General features: G+C 41.1%; 1 protein-coding gene and 1 long non-coding RNA gene across 2 annotated transcripts in view; both read right to left on the bottom strand.

The window, feature by feature from the left end:
- Positions 1–17,224, bottom strand: part of LOC111747766 (uncharacterized) — a 63,517-nt gene that overhangs the window by 21,592 nt on the left and 24,701 nt on the right. The gene's annotated exons all lie outside the window — the stretch shown is intronic.
- UBQLN2 (ubiquilin 2) lies at positions 9,004–16,719 on the bottom strand. Its single transcript, XM_010599922.3, has one exon. It carries the CDS (start codon positions 16,442–16,444, stop codon positions 14,552–14,554), a length of 1,893 nt encoding a protein of 630 aa, XP_010598224.1. The 5' UTR covers positions 16,445–16,719; the 3' UTR covers positions 9,004–14,551.

The raw sequence follows: 17,224 nt of genomic DNA, 5'->3' as shown, positions 1-17,224 counted from the left end.
GTAGATTTTTCCAGCTAAGCCATCTGAGCCAGGGCTTTTTTTTGTTGTTGGTATATTTTTTAAATTATCTTTTCAGTTTATTTTCTTGTTATGGGTCTGTTCAGACTTTCTACCTCAGTTTTTGTTAAAGTAGGCAGTATGTTTCTAGACATTTTTCCATTTCTTATAGGTTTCCATATTTGTTGGCATAATTTTTTTTTTTTATAGTACTCTGTCATCCTTTTTATTTCAGTTGGGTCTGTTGTAATTTCCTCCATCTCATTTCTTAATTGGGTTATTTGCTTTCTCTCCTTTTTCTTTTGTCATTTTGGCCAATTGTTGATTTTGTTCATCTTTTTAAGAACGATCTTTTGGTCTTATTGACTCTATTGTTTTTCTATTCTCTATTTCTTTTGTTTCTGATCTAATCTTTATTATTTCCTCTCTTCTTGTGCTTGTGGGTTTCTTTTGCTGTTCTCCATTTGATTTTCACAGAAACCAACGTTTATTAGTGGTTACCAAGGATGGGTGTTGAGGGGAGGAATTCACTGTATAGGTAGTAGATACTGGATAATTTTGGTGATGGTAAAAGTAACACCAAATGAAGGTGACGTGCACACAGCTTGATGAAGGTAAACTATGTCGCTAAAAAGTTCACAAGAAAAAAGGACCTGTTGGTAATTGCTATGGCATATATAATTTTGAAACAATAGAAAAAACAATAAAAGAATATGTGTGGGTACATATGCATGTATGTAGGCATATATGTGTATAAGTATGTATATATGTGTGTATTATAGGTGTATGCACGTGTATATGCACCTATGTGACAGTATGCACATATATTCATATATATAATAAAGCTCATGGGGGGCACAGTTACTGATGCTTCTTAGACATAACCAAACACCTCACAGGATTAGACTTCTCGGTTTGAAGGATTAGGACCACAGTCCTATGGGACATCTCAATCAATTGGCATAATATATTTCATAACCTTATATTCTACATTCTAGTTTCGTGAATAGTGTCTGGGGTCTTAAAACCTTGCAAATGGCTATCTAAGATATGTCTATTGGTCTCTACTCATCTGAAGCAAAAGAGAAAGAAGGAAACCAAAGACTCAAAGAAGAAACTAGTCTACAGAACAAATGGTCTACATGACCCACAGCCTCTTCTACCCTGAGACCAGAAGAACTAGTGGTGCATGGCTGCCACTATCTACCATTCTAATCAGGGCCACAATAGATGGACCCTGATAGAATGGGAGAAAAATGTGGAACGCAAACTCAAATTCCTAAAAAAAAAAACCCAGAAAGTACAAAACCAAAATGAAAAAAAACAGATCCACTGGACTCGTTGAAACTGGAGGACTCCCTGAGACTTGTCCAGAGATACTCCTCAAACCTTGAACCAAAACTGACCCCTGAGGTCATCTAGTATTTAAATATCTAACTGGCTCAAAAAATAATGAATATTACCTGTAAGTATGGTGCTCTTTTAAAAAGCCCCCTACACGAAACCAAAGGATAACAATAACTTTAAAACAAAGATGAGCATGTAAGAGGCAAGGAAACTAGATTAATGGAAATGAAACAACTGGAATGGAAATATGAGAATGTTCATGCATTGTGAAGAATGTAAGCAATGTCTCTGAACAACTTGTATAGAAGTCGTTGAATGGGAACCTCCTATGTGAAAGAAACTAGTTTGAAAAGTCTACATACTGCATGATTCCAATTATATGACATCCCGGAAAAGGCAAAACGGTAGCAATGATAAAAAGTTCAGTGGTTGCCAGGGGCTCGGAGGAGGGAGTTGAACAGGTAAAGCACAGGGGATTTTTTTAGGGCAATGCAACTATTCTATTTGATACTATAATGTTGGATACATGACACTATGCATTTGTCAAAAGCTGTAGACTTTTAAAGCACAAAGAGTGAAAGAATGTATGCAAAATTATAAAAATCATTTAAGAATTAGGGAGATCCCTGGATGGAGTGCAGAATATGACAAAACAATCTAACTGTGTTACAAACGTATGAAACAACCTCACTGAACGGTGTAGGGGAAAAGGTGCTGACTTAAGTAACTTTGGAAATAAATGAAGTCTGTAAGACCAAAAGCAGAAAAAAATTGTACATAAGGACTATACTCCAGTTTATAAAGTAGATAAACCCATGCAGGTACAGGTTAACAATTTTCATATCTCTATACACATATCCTGAAATTGAACAATTAAGTAAACAGATGACAGATGACGAAAGCCAGGTTTCTCACTGTTGGAGCGGACAGTTACAGGTAAGCAAGGGGAGGAGGCTAGAATGATCCATATGGATTATTAATGATCCATATGGTGACAAATTCTAGTTGAAGCCGTCAGTAAGAACTCAAGTTTAGCTTAATATATATACAGATGGTTACAGTTAGAAATATTTATAGATATTTTATGTATATGTATGGGCTAATATAAAGAAAAAAATATGCTAATATATACACATATATTTCCTTGTTCCGTCAGCTGAGAGGACCTACAAGCATGAAAGCCCAGTAGCAACGAACATATCTAATGCCCAGATGTTGGTTTCTAATATCATTCTCCAAAAAATGAAACCAGGGATCCTTGGAGAAGAAGTGGGCCAGAAAATATACAAGATGAGTCTGGGGCATCTTGTAGTGCCAGAAAGTAAGGAAGGGCTCAAAAAACAAACAAAAAAAAAATGGTGGAGGTATGTCAAAAGGCCTTGAGAGTCAACCTAAAAGAGCAGCCAATGGCCAAAACTGGAACAATTTGAGCAACGAAATAGTGTATTATAACTAAAGTGTTAAATGAGTCCATACTGATATAAATAAATGATTGAATAAACAAATAAATGTGGGAGAAGAGGCAAATCTCCCATGCAGGAGAATTCCAAATAATTTATGTAGACACTGTGCCTCCTAGGAGATGGAGCATTCCTGTGGTGCAATGGATTGGTTTTATATGACCTTTTTAACCATGGTCTTCTAACTCCCACCAAATGATTGGGTGGGACCATGCAAATAAGGTATATGGCACCCTAAAGTGATTGGTCAGTTTTGCCATCCCATTAGTCTTAAAACGAGCCATCCCAGAAGTGGAAAGGGGACCTGACTACCACTAAGAAGAAGAGATGGCAGCAGAGCAAGTCCTTTGGACCCTGCACTGAGAACCTCCTAGACCTAGGAGACAAAGAGAGTTGTAACACCGGAGACAGCACAAGGCAGCAAGAAGCAGAGACAGAGAAACGGCACCTGCGGAACCAGGATACCTGCACAAGATGGCACTGTGGGCTTCCCGGCCCACAGAGCAAGGCGGTTACAGTGGGTATGCCAAACCACTAAGTGAGAGAGCTGAAGGCCTTTGGGCAGGAGGCTTCCTGGTAGAGTGGAACACCCCTGGGCACTTATTGATGGAGCTAAAGATCTTTTAATACTTGCTCAAGCAAGGCAGAGGCTGGGCCAAGGGGCCAAGAGGTTGAGGCTCAGAGAGAGGCCTGCCTGCAGGCAGAACTGAGAAGATGCTGTCCTGGTAGAAGAACTGTATACTGAGTACTTCCTGATCCTGAATTGTAAACTGCTACTTCCGTAACAAACCCCATAACTGTGAGCTCTGTGTGGCCACTGCAACAAATTATCAAGCCCAGCAGAGGAGTAGAGGGTGCTGTGGGAGAGATGGCTAGTGTGTCAGAACTGGTAAAAAGGTTGGAGGATGGAAGTCTGTCTGACCTCTGCTTTATAGGAATCAGCCTTGGGCTGTTGATGCTGATAATGGTTCTCTTCCCCTCTCTTGAATTGGAAGAGGTCAGGCACCTCCTTCAAGCCATTTTTACAACTCCCCATTCCTTAAGTATGGGTCGCACATAGTACATTCCTTCCTAAGAGTACAGTATTGCAAAGAGGTAAAAAGAGTAATACCATGATAAATAAACCTGGCAAACACTACCTCAAGCCAAGTGATCAAGGTCAGCATCAATGATAAGTCATGTTCATAGTATCCCTTGATATGATGTGATGAAAATGGAAGTTTGCCTCTGCAATCTTCCTCCCCAAAATCTATAACCCCAGTGTAATAATGAGAAAAATATGAGACAAATCCCAATTGAGGGACATTCCACAAAATACCTCATCAGTACTCCTCAAAACTCTCAAGGTCATGAAAAACAAGGAAAGTCTGGGAAATTGCCACAGACAAAATAGCCTAAGGAGACATGATGACTAAATGTAATGAAGTATCCTAGATGAGATGCTGGAACAAAGAAAAAGAACATTAGGTAAATACTAAAGAAATCTAAATAAAGTACAGACTTTAGTACTCTGTACTATATTCAAAAAATTTCTGTAAAGCTAAAATTGTTTTAAAATTTAAAAAAAAAAAAGTCATTGAGGCTGAAACCTTCTTGACATGGAAATGGATCCAGAAATGGGAGCAAGCCTGTTAGGGAAGCAACAAGGCTGAGATAATTTCCCCAGTGGCCTCTGGTCACATACATGGCAACCCAGTTTAAGGCCCATGGAGAGGAAAAATATCTACACAGAGAACGGATGACTGGATGAGTGCAGGTCATCAGTATGATTATGTAGAGAGGACCTTGATTTAGCTGGCAAAACCAGTTCTCTCTCTCTCTCTTTCACACACACACACACACACACACACTCCCCACTCATACACATAATTGAGATTCAATTCACATTCCTTGAGTAAGGAATCTGATGTGTGCTTCAGCCTGTCACTGACTGCAGGATGCTCTTCTCCATACCCTTTGGAATCCTAGGGCAATTTACAAAGAAGATAAAGCATAGTAACTTAAGAATCTTAAGGTCCTTTGATGTGAGGACACCCACTTGAATGTCATTTAAGGCAAGGTATGAACATGTTTTTGCTCCCAAAGAATCACTTTGACCAAAAAACTACATACAAAAACTTTTTAAATACAGCTGACCATCACATCTTACATTCTCTCTGTTTCAGCTCCTTCCCTTAACAACCACTGTGAATAACAGGGGATAGGGGAATATCAAGAGAAACAGAAGGTGAGACTACCCTTATAACCTTCACCCTCAAACAGAATCTTTGACCTCAGGCACCCCTCCTATTTTATCCTCCCAAGCTCTCAGCACTTTGTAACATTTTGTTTAAAACCTTGTAGTTTGGGTCCTTTGCCCACATTTAGCATCAATAGATTAAATGAATATTGAATTTACCTAGATTTTATACGTCAAGTAAGATGTTGATTGAAGCTGTCAAGGATTTCATATTACTTGGATCCACAACCAACACCATGGAAGCAGAAGTCAAGAAATCAAAAGACGCATTGCATTGGGCAAATCAGCTGCAAGAAATCTCTTCTAAAGTGTTAGAAAGCAAAGACATCACCTTGAAGACTAAGGTGCACCTGATCCAACCCATGGTGTTTTCAATCATTTCATACACATGTGAAAGCTGGACAATGAATAAGGAAGACTGAAGAATTGATGCCTTTGAATTGTGGTATTGGCGAAGAATATCGAATATACCACGGACTGCCAAAAGAACAAACAAATCTGTCTTGGAAGAAGTACAACCAGAATGCTCCTTAGAAGCAAGGATGGCGAGACTATGTCTCACATACTTTGGAAGTGTTGTCAGGAGGGATCAGTCCCTGGAGAAGGACATCATGCTTGGTAGAGGGTCAGTGAAAAACAGGAAGACTCTCAATGAGATGGATTGACACAGCAGCTGCAACAATGAGCTCATGCATAGCAACAAGAGTGGGGGTGGTCAGGACCGGGAAGTGTTTGGTTCTGTTGTACATAAGGTTGCTATGAGTATAAACCGACTTGACAGCACCTAACAACAACAATGACAAGATGCATGCAGTCTACTACTGAGTTGCTGTTTACCAAACTAGGAAACGCAGGATCGAAGTTTTCAAACATGACTTTATTCTGGAACAGCTTTGACTGACCCCAGATCTTGCAACTTAGTGGAAAGCTAGAAAATATATTGAGAGAACATAAGATTTGGAAGGAATCTTTTGTCATTAGTTGCCTTTGAGTCAATTCTGCCTCAAGGCAATCCCATGTGTGCAGAGTAGAACTGCTCCATAGGCTTTTCAAGTTTGTGAAATTTCAGAAGCAGATCGCCAAGCCTGACATCCAAGGCATCTCTGGGTAGGTTCGAAAAGCTAACATTTTGGCCAGCAGTGGAGCACTTAACCATTTGCGCCATTTGTACCACTCAGGGACCCAGGAATCTTAAGTGTGTTCTAATCTAAAATTTTACTTAATCCATAAAACCATTCTTAAACATTTCTGCCAAGTGGGCTTGTTTAAACAGCTCCAGTGAGGAGGACCTCTTCAATTGCTAAAACGTTCCTAAGAGTAGGCAAAAATCCTGACTTCTTATAACATCTGAATTGATTTGCCTTCTGGAGCCATTCCAAGTGAATGTTATCCCTCTTCCACTTGATAGGCCTTCAATTATTTGAAGAAAACATCTACAATCTGCAATCTTTAGACTAAAGCATTCTTGACCCTTTCACTAATTTCTTTCCTGTATATGTTTGCAAACCTATCACCATCCTGGTCGCTTTCCAGGTTGTCTGTGTTCGTCTTAGTTGTGGCACTCTGAAATAACCGTACCTCCCAACATAAACTATCGATTAGAGAATAAAGGCCTTCCTTGTTCTGGATATCATGTCCCTATTAATGGAGAGTAAGATTTTATTACATATGTGTGAATGCTGTAACTTTACTTGGCTGACTCAATTTGAATAAACATATAACCACTTACCCTTGGTAACTGAATTTTTGATACAAGTGCAGGACTTTATATTTGATCCTACTCAATAATCCTACTAGGTGTGTCTATTTTTTTCCTCCGCCTCCTAAGAACTTTTTGGATATTCGAGCCATCCAGTGCATTTGCTCTGCCTATACTATTTGCAATAGGGATGAGTGTGCTAGTTTGTTTTCATGCTAGTCACTGAAAAATAACTTCAGTGGAACAGGGCTGAGATTGGAAACCTCTGTGCATGTTGATTGATACATTGTTTAACACTGTCAATTCAAATTACTAACCCTCCTACTGTGTTATCATTATTATCTAGCTCATATTACTCCATTTTATTGTAAAGGACATTCTAAGAAATTGTCAAATGCCTTCACGAGGTTTACAATGTTTGTTGGCTTCTGAGGTCTTGGAGGCATCTCAACAACAGGCATCCTCCAGAGCAGCTGAAGGACAAGTGGCCTGTGTGATTGCCAATTTGGAGAAATATGTATTAGGACACTGTGGACAGATGCATTGAACAGCAGTTGCAAGTATTAGCCACAACTCGAAAGTCAAAAAGGCAAACTCCAAATGGCCGTTATTGATTTGTGACAAAGTTACTTCTGACATGTGCACTTTTACATAATCGGCTCCAAGGTGAACAGCAGGAGAGATGTATTTAACAACAGCTAATGTGTCTCCTAAGGAGCCCTGGTGGCACAGTGGTTAAGCGCTTGGCAGTGCAAACCCACCAGCCACTCTGTGGGAGAAAGATGTGGCACTCGGCTCTGGTAAAGAGTTACAGCCTTGACAACCCTATGGGGCAGTTCTACTCCGTCCTATAGGGTCTGAGTGGGGATGGACTCTACGACAATGGGTTTTTAATGTGTCTACTGAAAAACGCCTGGAAGGCCAGCTATGTAATTTATTATAAAATCTCTATGATAGATGAAGAGACAAAATCATGGGGCAGCAGTATATTGTCCTGGTTGCACTCTGAAATCTCAAAGCTGGGCAAGTTACTTAACCTCTTTTAACCTATTTTCTCATCTGTAAACTGAGGAACATAGTAGTTTTACCTTATAAGGTTGTTATGAAAATTGAACATAACAGTGAATACATGTTAGCTATTATTGTTATCCCAGTGTAACAGAAAAATTGCTTTAGTCTGACAACACAATCTCGTGAAATCCACACTAGGGCTCAATACTCATCTTTATTCTTTCTTTCCTGTCTATCAGCTATACTTTTAATAATGAAATATAGAATCTTTCCTGAAATTACCATAAGTTTGCTAATCTATACATTGGGTCAAGAGGTTCTGAAGTTGGATTTTGAAAATGCTGTTTTAGAGATCCCACATCTGTGTTCAGATACCTCAATACAGGCAGAACTGCAATATATCAAATATGTTGCCTTTGAATGTTGTGACAAAAAAACAAAACAAAACCTCATTTAAGGGTGGCTTACCCAAACTTTTGAATTTGATGGCTTAGAGTTTTTATCTATCATCAAAGTGTAGAAAGCGTAGGCAAGTGCATACACCACCTGACAAAGCTTGTACTTTGGGGTGGCTCCAGTCTGACATCTGTCAAATCATGCTTCTCCTATTTTTAGAAAATTGCTTTTCCCTGAGTCTCCTAACAGACTTATGGGAAGATGGCAGCATAACATGCCTCCAATTTTTGCCCTTCCTCCCACAAACCAACAGAAGTTGTCCCAGGAAAACAAAAATTAAGGGGAACCTGTACAAGCAATGAGGGCAGTACAATGCTCAAGGAATTTCTGTAAGACATGATGCTGATGGGGCCACATTGAAGGATACTGCCTTCCCCGAGACAGAATGCTCTGTGATATCCCAACAAATCAAGAAAATCCTGGCAGAAACCCACTAATACTATCCAGTTTAAAGGAGCCAAGAATGGAGGTGGGGGCAGGCAGTGGAAAAGACTGGAATGAGAACCTCTCTTTCTAGAGGTTACATTTTATTTAAGCTTCCCAGTATATTTTTGAAGTAAAATAATATCAAATTAGGGTTATCGAAATTGCCATATAATTTACAATTTTTACATCTAAGCTGTGTGGACATCTTTCCTTTAGGTCAGTCCGGCTCTGTGGCTAGAGTTACCAATACATTTGGGGATAATGTCAAAAGTGTGAATTTGAGTCCCTTCACAAATAATTGTTAAGACTTAGGCCAAATGGCTCTCCTGACACCCTATCCCCAATCCCTGGGCTATGTTCTGACAGGAATCACCCTTTTTTTTTTTTTTGGCTTTAACAAAGAGAAATTTATTTTCTCACAGTCTAGTAGGCTAGAAGTCCAAATTCAGGGTGTCAGCTCCAGGGGAAGGCTTTCTCTATTGGCTCTGGAGGAAGGTCCTTGTCATCAATATTCCCCTGGACTAGGAACTCCTCCACTCAGGAACCCTGGGTCCAACGGATGCGCTCTGCTCCCGGCACTGCTTTCTTGGTGGTATGAGGTCCCCACTCCCTGCTTGTTTCCCTTTCATTTCATCTCTTGTAAGATAAAAGGTGGTACAGGCCACACTCCCTTTACATTGGATCAGGGATGTGACCTTAGTAAGGGTGTTACAATCCCACCTTAATCCTCTTTAACATAAGATTATAATCACAAAATTGAGGACAACCACACAATACTGGGAATCATGGCCTAACCTAGCTGACACATATTTTTGGGGGACACAATTCAATCCATGACGAACTCTAAAATAAAGATATGATTATGATATCCATTTTACAGATGGGAAAGTAGGGCTTAATTTTCATAATGTCACATAGCTAGAATGTGGTAGAGCCAGGGTTTGAACCCAGGCTGTCTGACTCTAAAGTCTTAAGTCCTTAAACACACATATGCATTGTTCTCTCACTGCTGATCTGCTCTGTTACAAGAAACACATCAAAAACAAAGCTAAAAGACAAGATTGGTGGAGAAAATATTTGCTATATGTATCTATATACATTGGAAACCCTGGTGGTGTAGTGGTTACGTGCTACGGCTGCTAACCAAGAGGTCAGCAGTTTGAATCCGCCAGGCACTCTTTGGAAACTCTATGGTACAGTTCTACTCTGTCCTATAGGGTTGCTATGAGTTGGAATTGACTCGACGGCAGTGGGTTTTATCTGTATACATACAAAAGATCAAAATCTACAATATACAGAGAGCTCATACAACTGATAAAAGGACAACTCAATTAAAATAAAGGCTAGTGATATGAATAAACAATTTATGGAAAAAGAAACTTTAGGGGCCAAAGAACAAATGTACTAAAGCTCAACCTCATCGCTATCAGGGAAATGCAAATTAAAATAACATTTTGCCCATCAGTATGGCAAAAGTGCAAAAGAATTTTTTTTTTAATAATGTAGGAAAACGGTTGTGAACCTCCATCCTCTACTGGGGAGAGTGTAAATTGTTACAAACACTTCGAAGGGCATTTTAACAGTGTTACTCAAATTTTAAAAAATTGTTATCTTCAAACTAAGTAGTTCACTGTATTGTTGTAGGGTAAAAAAACATCAAAATCAAAAAGGTTTCATTCAGCATATATTCAAAAAGACAAGAGTGGGAAATGGACATGCATGCTGCCAGAGTTAATGTCTGCCCAAATCCAAGGAACTATTACAGAGCAGACAAAGGTGGGAAAACGGTCAAGCATGCTACCACAGCCATGTTTGCCCAAGTTCAGAGAATATTTCAGAATACGCAAGAATGGGAAAACGGACAAGCCTGCTGCCACAGCCATGTCTGCCTGAGTCTGAAGAACATTTCATAGTCATCAGTATATATTAACACTACACAATGGGCAAAACCATTGAAAGCTTCACCTTTTCACAGATTGGCTAGAAACTGTGATCTTACATTTTTTGTTTTTTTAATTTTTATTGTGCTTTAAGTGAAAGTTTACAAATCAAGTCAGTCTCTCACACAAAAACTTAAGTACACCTTGCTACATACTCCCAGTTGCTCTCCCCTTAATGAGACAGCCCGCTCCCTCCCTCTACTCTCTATATTCGTGTCCATTTCGCCAGCTTCTAACCCCCCCCCCACCCTCTCATCTCTCCTCCAGGGAGGAGATGCCAACATAGTCTCAAGTGTCCACCTGATCCAAGAAGCTCCCTCCTCACCAGCATCCCTCTCCAACCCACTGTCCAGTCCAATCCCTGTCTGAAGAGTTGGCTTTGGGACTAGTTCCTGTCCTGCATGCACCCCACTTATTGCTATCTTGACACTGAAAATCAGGACTTGGAGCAGGCTGCCTCCTCTCAGCGGGCCAGCTCAGCCACATCCAATTACAGGTGTCTCCTGAAGTGATTACTCACCTAACATGGTGGTCTCCACCTGATACAAAATTCCTCTTTACTGCAGCAGCAGGGCTTGTTTTAATGCTGTATTATCACTTCCCCCCCCCAACCACACACAAGTGGTGAGAATTCATATACCACATACCTGAAGCAGAGGTCAAAAGGGCAAATGTGGAAAGCTGCCTACAGGTGAAATCTTCTTGTTGGGGTTATTCTTGGCCCTAGCTCCCTACTACCTGACCCTGCTAGACCAAACTTACACCATCCAGCCGTCCAGTGTAGGCCTGGGGAGGGGGTGACAACCAAGCAAACAGTGACAGAATACGAAAATCACCTCTATTCTCTTATTGGAGAGAATGGATAGCAGGTCATAGATACCTTTCTTGACTCAATGATGAATAAATGGATAAATAGTATGTGAAGAAAGCCTAACAGCAACAAAAAACCCAACAGAGCCTGGAAAAAGGGCCTGCAACATAATAGGAGAAAATTACATTATGCAAAGGATCGAAGAAGAGCAGTTAAAAGCAATAAAAAAGAAGCCAAAATAATTAAAGTTACAAACAAAAATTTATGAGCTGGAAAGTGGAGAAACATTAGAATTAATAAAGACTTGGATCTTTTCAGGGAGAAAAACAAAAATAGATTAAAAATAGATAAACATTTGGCAAATTAAGATTTCTGTTTCTTGAATGTTTGAAATTAATTTACCTGCTAAACTGTCTGGGCCAGGCCTCAGACAGCATTCAGGTTCTCCTATGGTTATTGACTTATTGCTCTCTTATGCCTCTGGTTGGTTTTAGTATTTTCCTGTAAAATCATCCATTTCGTTAAAATTTAAAAATTTATTACAGCAGACTTTGTGATTATCTCAAACACTCACCACCATATAGCAGTGAAGTAATAAATCACCATTTCCTAAGTTGGTTTTCTGAAGAACAGTGGTAGGCCAAATATTACTAGGTGTGTTTAAAAGAAAAAAAGTGGTCCTTTACTCAAGTAAGTTTGGGAAATGCTGAGTTAAAAAGTTAACAGTTTTTTTTAATTGTAAGAACTTACTCATTAAAAAATAACATTAGCCAACATTTATTGTACAATAAATCTCAAAGAAAGAGTATATGTAGTATACAGCATTTTTCAAACTTAATTGCTTAATCATCTCTCAGAAGGATGTTTCACAAAACACAATTTAGGATTGTTGCAGCAAACGTAATCTGGTTAAAATGAGAAAAAAGATAAGGATGCCGCTGCCACCTTTATTACTTAGCACTACTCTGGAAGTGTTTAAGCCATGCAGTCAGAAACTGTCATAAATTCTGCAAAGAACATAGTATTATAACTTATCATTGATATATGATTGCCTATTAGAAAATCCAAAAGGATCAACTGAATACCTTTGAAATTAATATATTAATACTTTAATAAATTGTCTAATTTTAATCTATGAAAATAAATTCCTCTCCAACCATGATCATATAGGTAACACAATGAGTAAGGGCTCCCACTCACAGTATCAATAATTATACAGGACTTAAAACTTTCTTGAAGGATGTAAAAAGCTTTTTAAAATGGAGGCAACATACTGTGTTTCTGGAAAGAATTGCAATTCTGTTCTCAACATCTTATCAATTTGAGGCAATAACCAAATTTCCAATTTATTTTTTGGGGGGGATCTATTAACTGTAAAGTTCATCGGTTAAAATAAACACGTCAGGATCATCAGAAAATTATGAAAAAAAATTGATCAAGAGGAAGACTCAAGATATGAAGTCTTATTTCTAATAACTAGAGGCTGATGTACTCAGGCTACTCAGATGACTTACTCAGATAGTTCAGTGATACTAAAAAGAATACAAACACAGAATAAAGTGTATATATACATACACTTTATATAAAGTGTATTAAATGTATAAAAAATGTATATATATATATACAAATGAAAGTTCAAATGGAAGGAGATGAACTACCGGCTAATAGCAGGCTAATCCTTTGGGGAAAAAGAGTTAGAATACCTAAATCTATACATCAGGATCCCTGGTGGTGCAGTGGTTAAGCGCTCATCTGCCAACCAAAAGGTGGGTGGTTTGAATCCACCAGCCACTCTGAGGGAGAAAAGATGTGGCAGTCTGCTTCCACGAAGATTACAGCCTTAGAAGCCCTATGGGGTCAGTTCTACTCTGTCCTACAGAGTCCTGTAAGTCAGAATCAACTGGATGGCAATAAGGTGGCTTGTACATCAAAATAATTCCATTTGGCCCAAAAATAATTTTTTTTTTAAATAAAATGATAAGTTAAAGAAAGAAATATAGGATAAGATTTACAGAACCTTGAGGTGGGCAACCCTTCAAAACATGATCCTAAGGCCAGAAGGCAAAAAGGAAAGGATTTATCCATTTTTTATTATTTTATTATTTTTTTAGTCATTTTTTACGCATTTTCCCTGTGCACAAGAGAAATAACTGATAAAGTCAAAAGATACAGTTTCCTTTATACATATCAGTTAGAAGTAATTCAAACACCACATGACACTTTCAGGAAAAGTTACATTTCCAATTACAAATCAAAATGCATATTAGGGTCTCTTTATCGAAGAAGCTGAGAAGAAAGCCTTAGGTGAAAAGCACTTTCCTGGCATTACTACACTGATCCTTCAGGTTGCACAAAGATTAAGATCATATACAATCTGTAAGTGCTGACACAATGTTACACTGACAGTTTTCTGTACAATTAAATGTATACTTAGAGATAACCAGGATAAACATTTCTACTATATTTTAACTGAACTTGCCTAGCCAACATTTTCACTGAGTTCATCAAAGATGCTGTAAGATTCTACAAAATTGGGAGACTTAGTTTCAGAAATATTTATTCTTTCTCATTTTGGTTACACATATTCTGCTCAGTCTATTGCAATCTCTAAAAGATGCACAGTTCCAATTGTGCTTACTGTACTGTGTACAAATATAGCAAAAAAGGTAAGTGGTATAAATCTTACAGCATTTTTCTAGCAAAAATACATGCCAAACTCACAATAAGCAATATTATACCACAAATTAGAGTGCTTCAAATAATTTGCTTCTAATATCTTCATCTCACATTAAATTACTATCACAGGCTAATGTTTAAAATGCAAATAAACTGGACATCTGTAGGACAAAACTTGCTCACCCAACTGTGAAGGTTGATACCTGTTTCCAAAAATCACAATAAATGCAGAGTAAAAAGAAGTGTTTGCATGCAGCACTTCTGAGTGAAACAGTATTGATTCCCACCATTCACAACAGAGAAGGAAGGAAACAGAAGGAAAAAGGGAAGGAAAGGGAAGGGACTCCACCTTAAAATGCATCATATTAGATTTATAACTAGATAGATTTAAAAGAATCAAAATGAAAGTAAAGCACGGGTGTGTGTTTAAAGATTTAAGAGCCATTATCAAAAATAAGATACGTTTTTTTTCAAGGTACAGAAATGTAATTAGGATGGCTGGGAGCCCAGCAGCCTCTCAATTGCTGCATTGATGTCGCCTCCTGTTGCTATAAGAGCCTGCAAGTTTGCTTCACGGTTTAAAAACCCCATTGCGTTGAGCTGTTCCAGTTGTTGCTGAAATCTGACTTCTGGATTCGGCAGCTGTGGAGTATTTGCTCCAGCCAGAGCCTGCACCATCTGCTGAATGAACTGCTGGTTTGGTCCAGGTTCTGATGTTGGACTCGTGGTTTCACTGGGTGCAGAGCTAGACACCGTGGACCCAGTATGGCCACCAGAGCCAGCAGGGCCACCAGAGCCAGCGGGGCCAGGGGGTCCTGCGGGGCCAGTGGGTCCTATGGGCCCAATGGGGCCTATGGGGGTAAATGGGACTATGGGGCTTATAGGGCCTATGGGAGTGACTGGGCCTACAGGACCTATGGCAGTTCCTAGCACCCCCACCCCCACACCTGGAGTGAAGCTTGGAATGAGGCCAGGTGCTTCTGTGGCTAATGTCTGCAGACCCTGTTGGATCTGCATTAAAGCTTGCATTGCTCTTGGGTTTGACATGGCTGCTAGCGTGTCTGGATTCTGCATCTGCTGCAGGAAACCTGGGAGTTGTGGACGCATCTGCTCCTGCAGCTGAGGATTTGCAGCAAACAGCGGATTATTCAGCATCATCTGTGCAGCCAGATCTGGATTCTGGCTCAGGGACTGCATCATGCTTCTCATGTAGGGTGCAGACAGCATATTCTGGATCAGCTGGGGGTTTTCAGTTATCTGTTGCAGCAGACTCTGCATTCCTGGGGTACTGAAGACGCTGGCGACATAATTGGCTGCAGCCACTGTGTTCCCAGTAGTATTGCTGGAGCTACTGCCAGATCCACTCCCACTGCTTGTAGTGGTATTGGTGGTCGCAGAACTCGGAGTAGCCTGTGGTGGCGCCCATGGGTTGGGTAGTGGATCTCGATTTTCTGTGCGGGAAGGCTGTGTACCTTCCCCGGAGGAGGAACTGCTCCCCACCGAGGCAAACGGATTACCCCCAAACTGCTCCTGTGCAGCATTCAGCATAGGTTCTTGAATGTCAGTGTACATGCGCCTCAGAGCATTGTAGCCACCTGGGATGCTTTCGAGATTGCTCAGAGCCAGGTCTTGATTTCTCATCATTTCTTGCATCATGGCTGGATTCCTGGCGATTTCAAGGGTCTGCCTCATTATATCTGGGTTGTTAAGCAGGTGACTTATTTCTGGGTTTCTCTGAATCAACTGTTGCATCTGTGGGTTGGCCATAATAAGCTGCCTCATCAGATCGGGGTTCGAAAGCATGCTCTGAACAAAGGGATTTTCCATGATTTGGATCATCATCTCAGGGCTGGACAAGAGCTGCTGCTGCATCTGGCTCTGGAGCTCAGAGAAGTTGGTCGAGCTCAAGCCCAGGCTGCTAAGGCTCGCAAGTCCTCCCAGGTTCCCCAACCCAAATGGGTTGCTATTTGTGGAAATCGGTGTGGAGTTACTCCGGGGAGTCGATGCCGTGGTAGTATTAGTTCCCGCGGCATTGCTAGGCTGCGTGGACTGGCCCTGAGGTCGGTTCTGGCTTTTGATGACAAGGTGAACAGTCAGTCCATCATGGATGCCGTGCTGGATCAAGGTATCTTGATCTTTTAAGATTTTTCCGGCAAAAATCAGCACTAGCTGGTCGGTTTGGGATTTGAAGCGTTTTGAAATCGCTTCCTTAAACTGCTGGACCGAGCTATTCTCGGGCACCGCGAACTCCTCTTTCTCTTTGGGGGTCTTCACAGTGACTTTGATGATTTTGGGTTCCGCGGCGGCAGTGGCCGAGCCTTGGGCCGCAGCAGGGCCGCGGGAGGGGTGCGGGAGGCCGTTGCTCTCGCCGTTCTCAGCCATGGCGGCCGCGGTGACGCAGGCAGGCAGGGAAGGCGCGGGCTGGTGAGCGAGAGAGCGAGGGAAGAAAGAAGGAGGCGCCGCCACAGCAGGCTAGGCCGGACCGTGTGGGGAGCGCTTAGCACCGTACCTCTGAGTTGAAGGCTGCGGTTCCCTGGTCCTCCGGTGGTGGTGGTGAGAGGGCTGGCGTAGGCCGCGGGCCGAGATATCCGCGTTCAGGGCTCTGAGCCTCAGCAGCCGCCGTGTGATCCCACCGCGCGCACTCCCAGCAGCTCCTGCAAACTGCTCCGCCCGCTCCTCCCCGCCCCTTCCCCTCCCCCAGCTCTAAGCCCGCCTCCCCCCCCCCACACGCCCAGTTGACGTTGCCAGGCCTAGATTGATAGAATTGACTCGGTCGAAATTAAAAACTTCTGTACTGAAGGGGAGAGAGGGAGAGAGGGGCAGAGAGGGAGAGAAGGAGAGGGGAAGAAAGCGGAAGAAGGAGAGGGAGAAGAGGAGAGTGGAAGGGTGGGAGGGAGGGAGTGAAGGAAGTAAGTGTCTGTAAAGGACATTAGAAGACAAACGGAGAATATATATTAGCAGTCTGTAAGGCAATAAAAGAAGCCCTGATGACGCAGTGGTTAAAGCGCTTGGCTGCTAACCAAAAGGTCGGAAGTTCGAAACCACCAGCCACTACAGGAAAGATGTGGCCGTCGGCTTCCGTAGAGATTTATAGCGTTGGAAACCCTATGGGGTCGCTCTGAGTCGGAATCTAAGATGGAAAGCCTGAATCCAAGAGTCTCT

Source organism: Loxodonta africana, chromosome X (genome assembly GCF_030014295.1).
Source record: "Loxodonta africana isolate mLoxAfr1 chromosome X, mLoxAfr1.hap2, whole genome shotgun sequence".
Classification (NCBI taxonomy): domain Eukaryota; kingdom Metazoa; phylum Chordata; class Mammalia; order Proboscidea; family Elephantidae; genus Loxodonta; species Loxodonta africana.
The sequence above is the reverse complement of the archived record's forward strand: the minus strand, read 5'-3'. Positions and strand labels throughout refer to the sequence as shown.

Excerpts from the sequence above, each read along its gene's own strand:
- UBQLN2 (XM_010599922.3), bottom strand. The coding sequence starts at position 16,444 with ATGGCTGAGAACGGCGAGAGCAACGGCCTCCCGCACCCCTCCCGCGGC.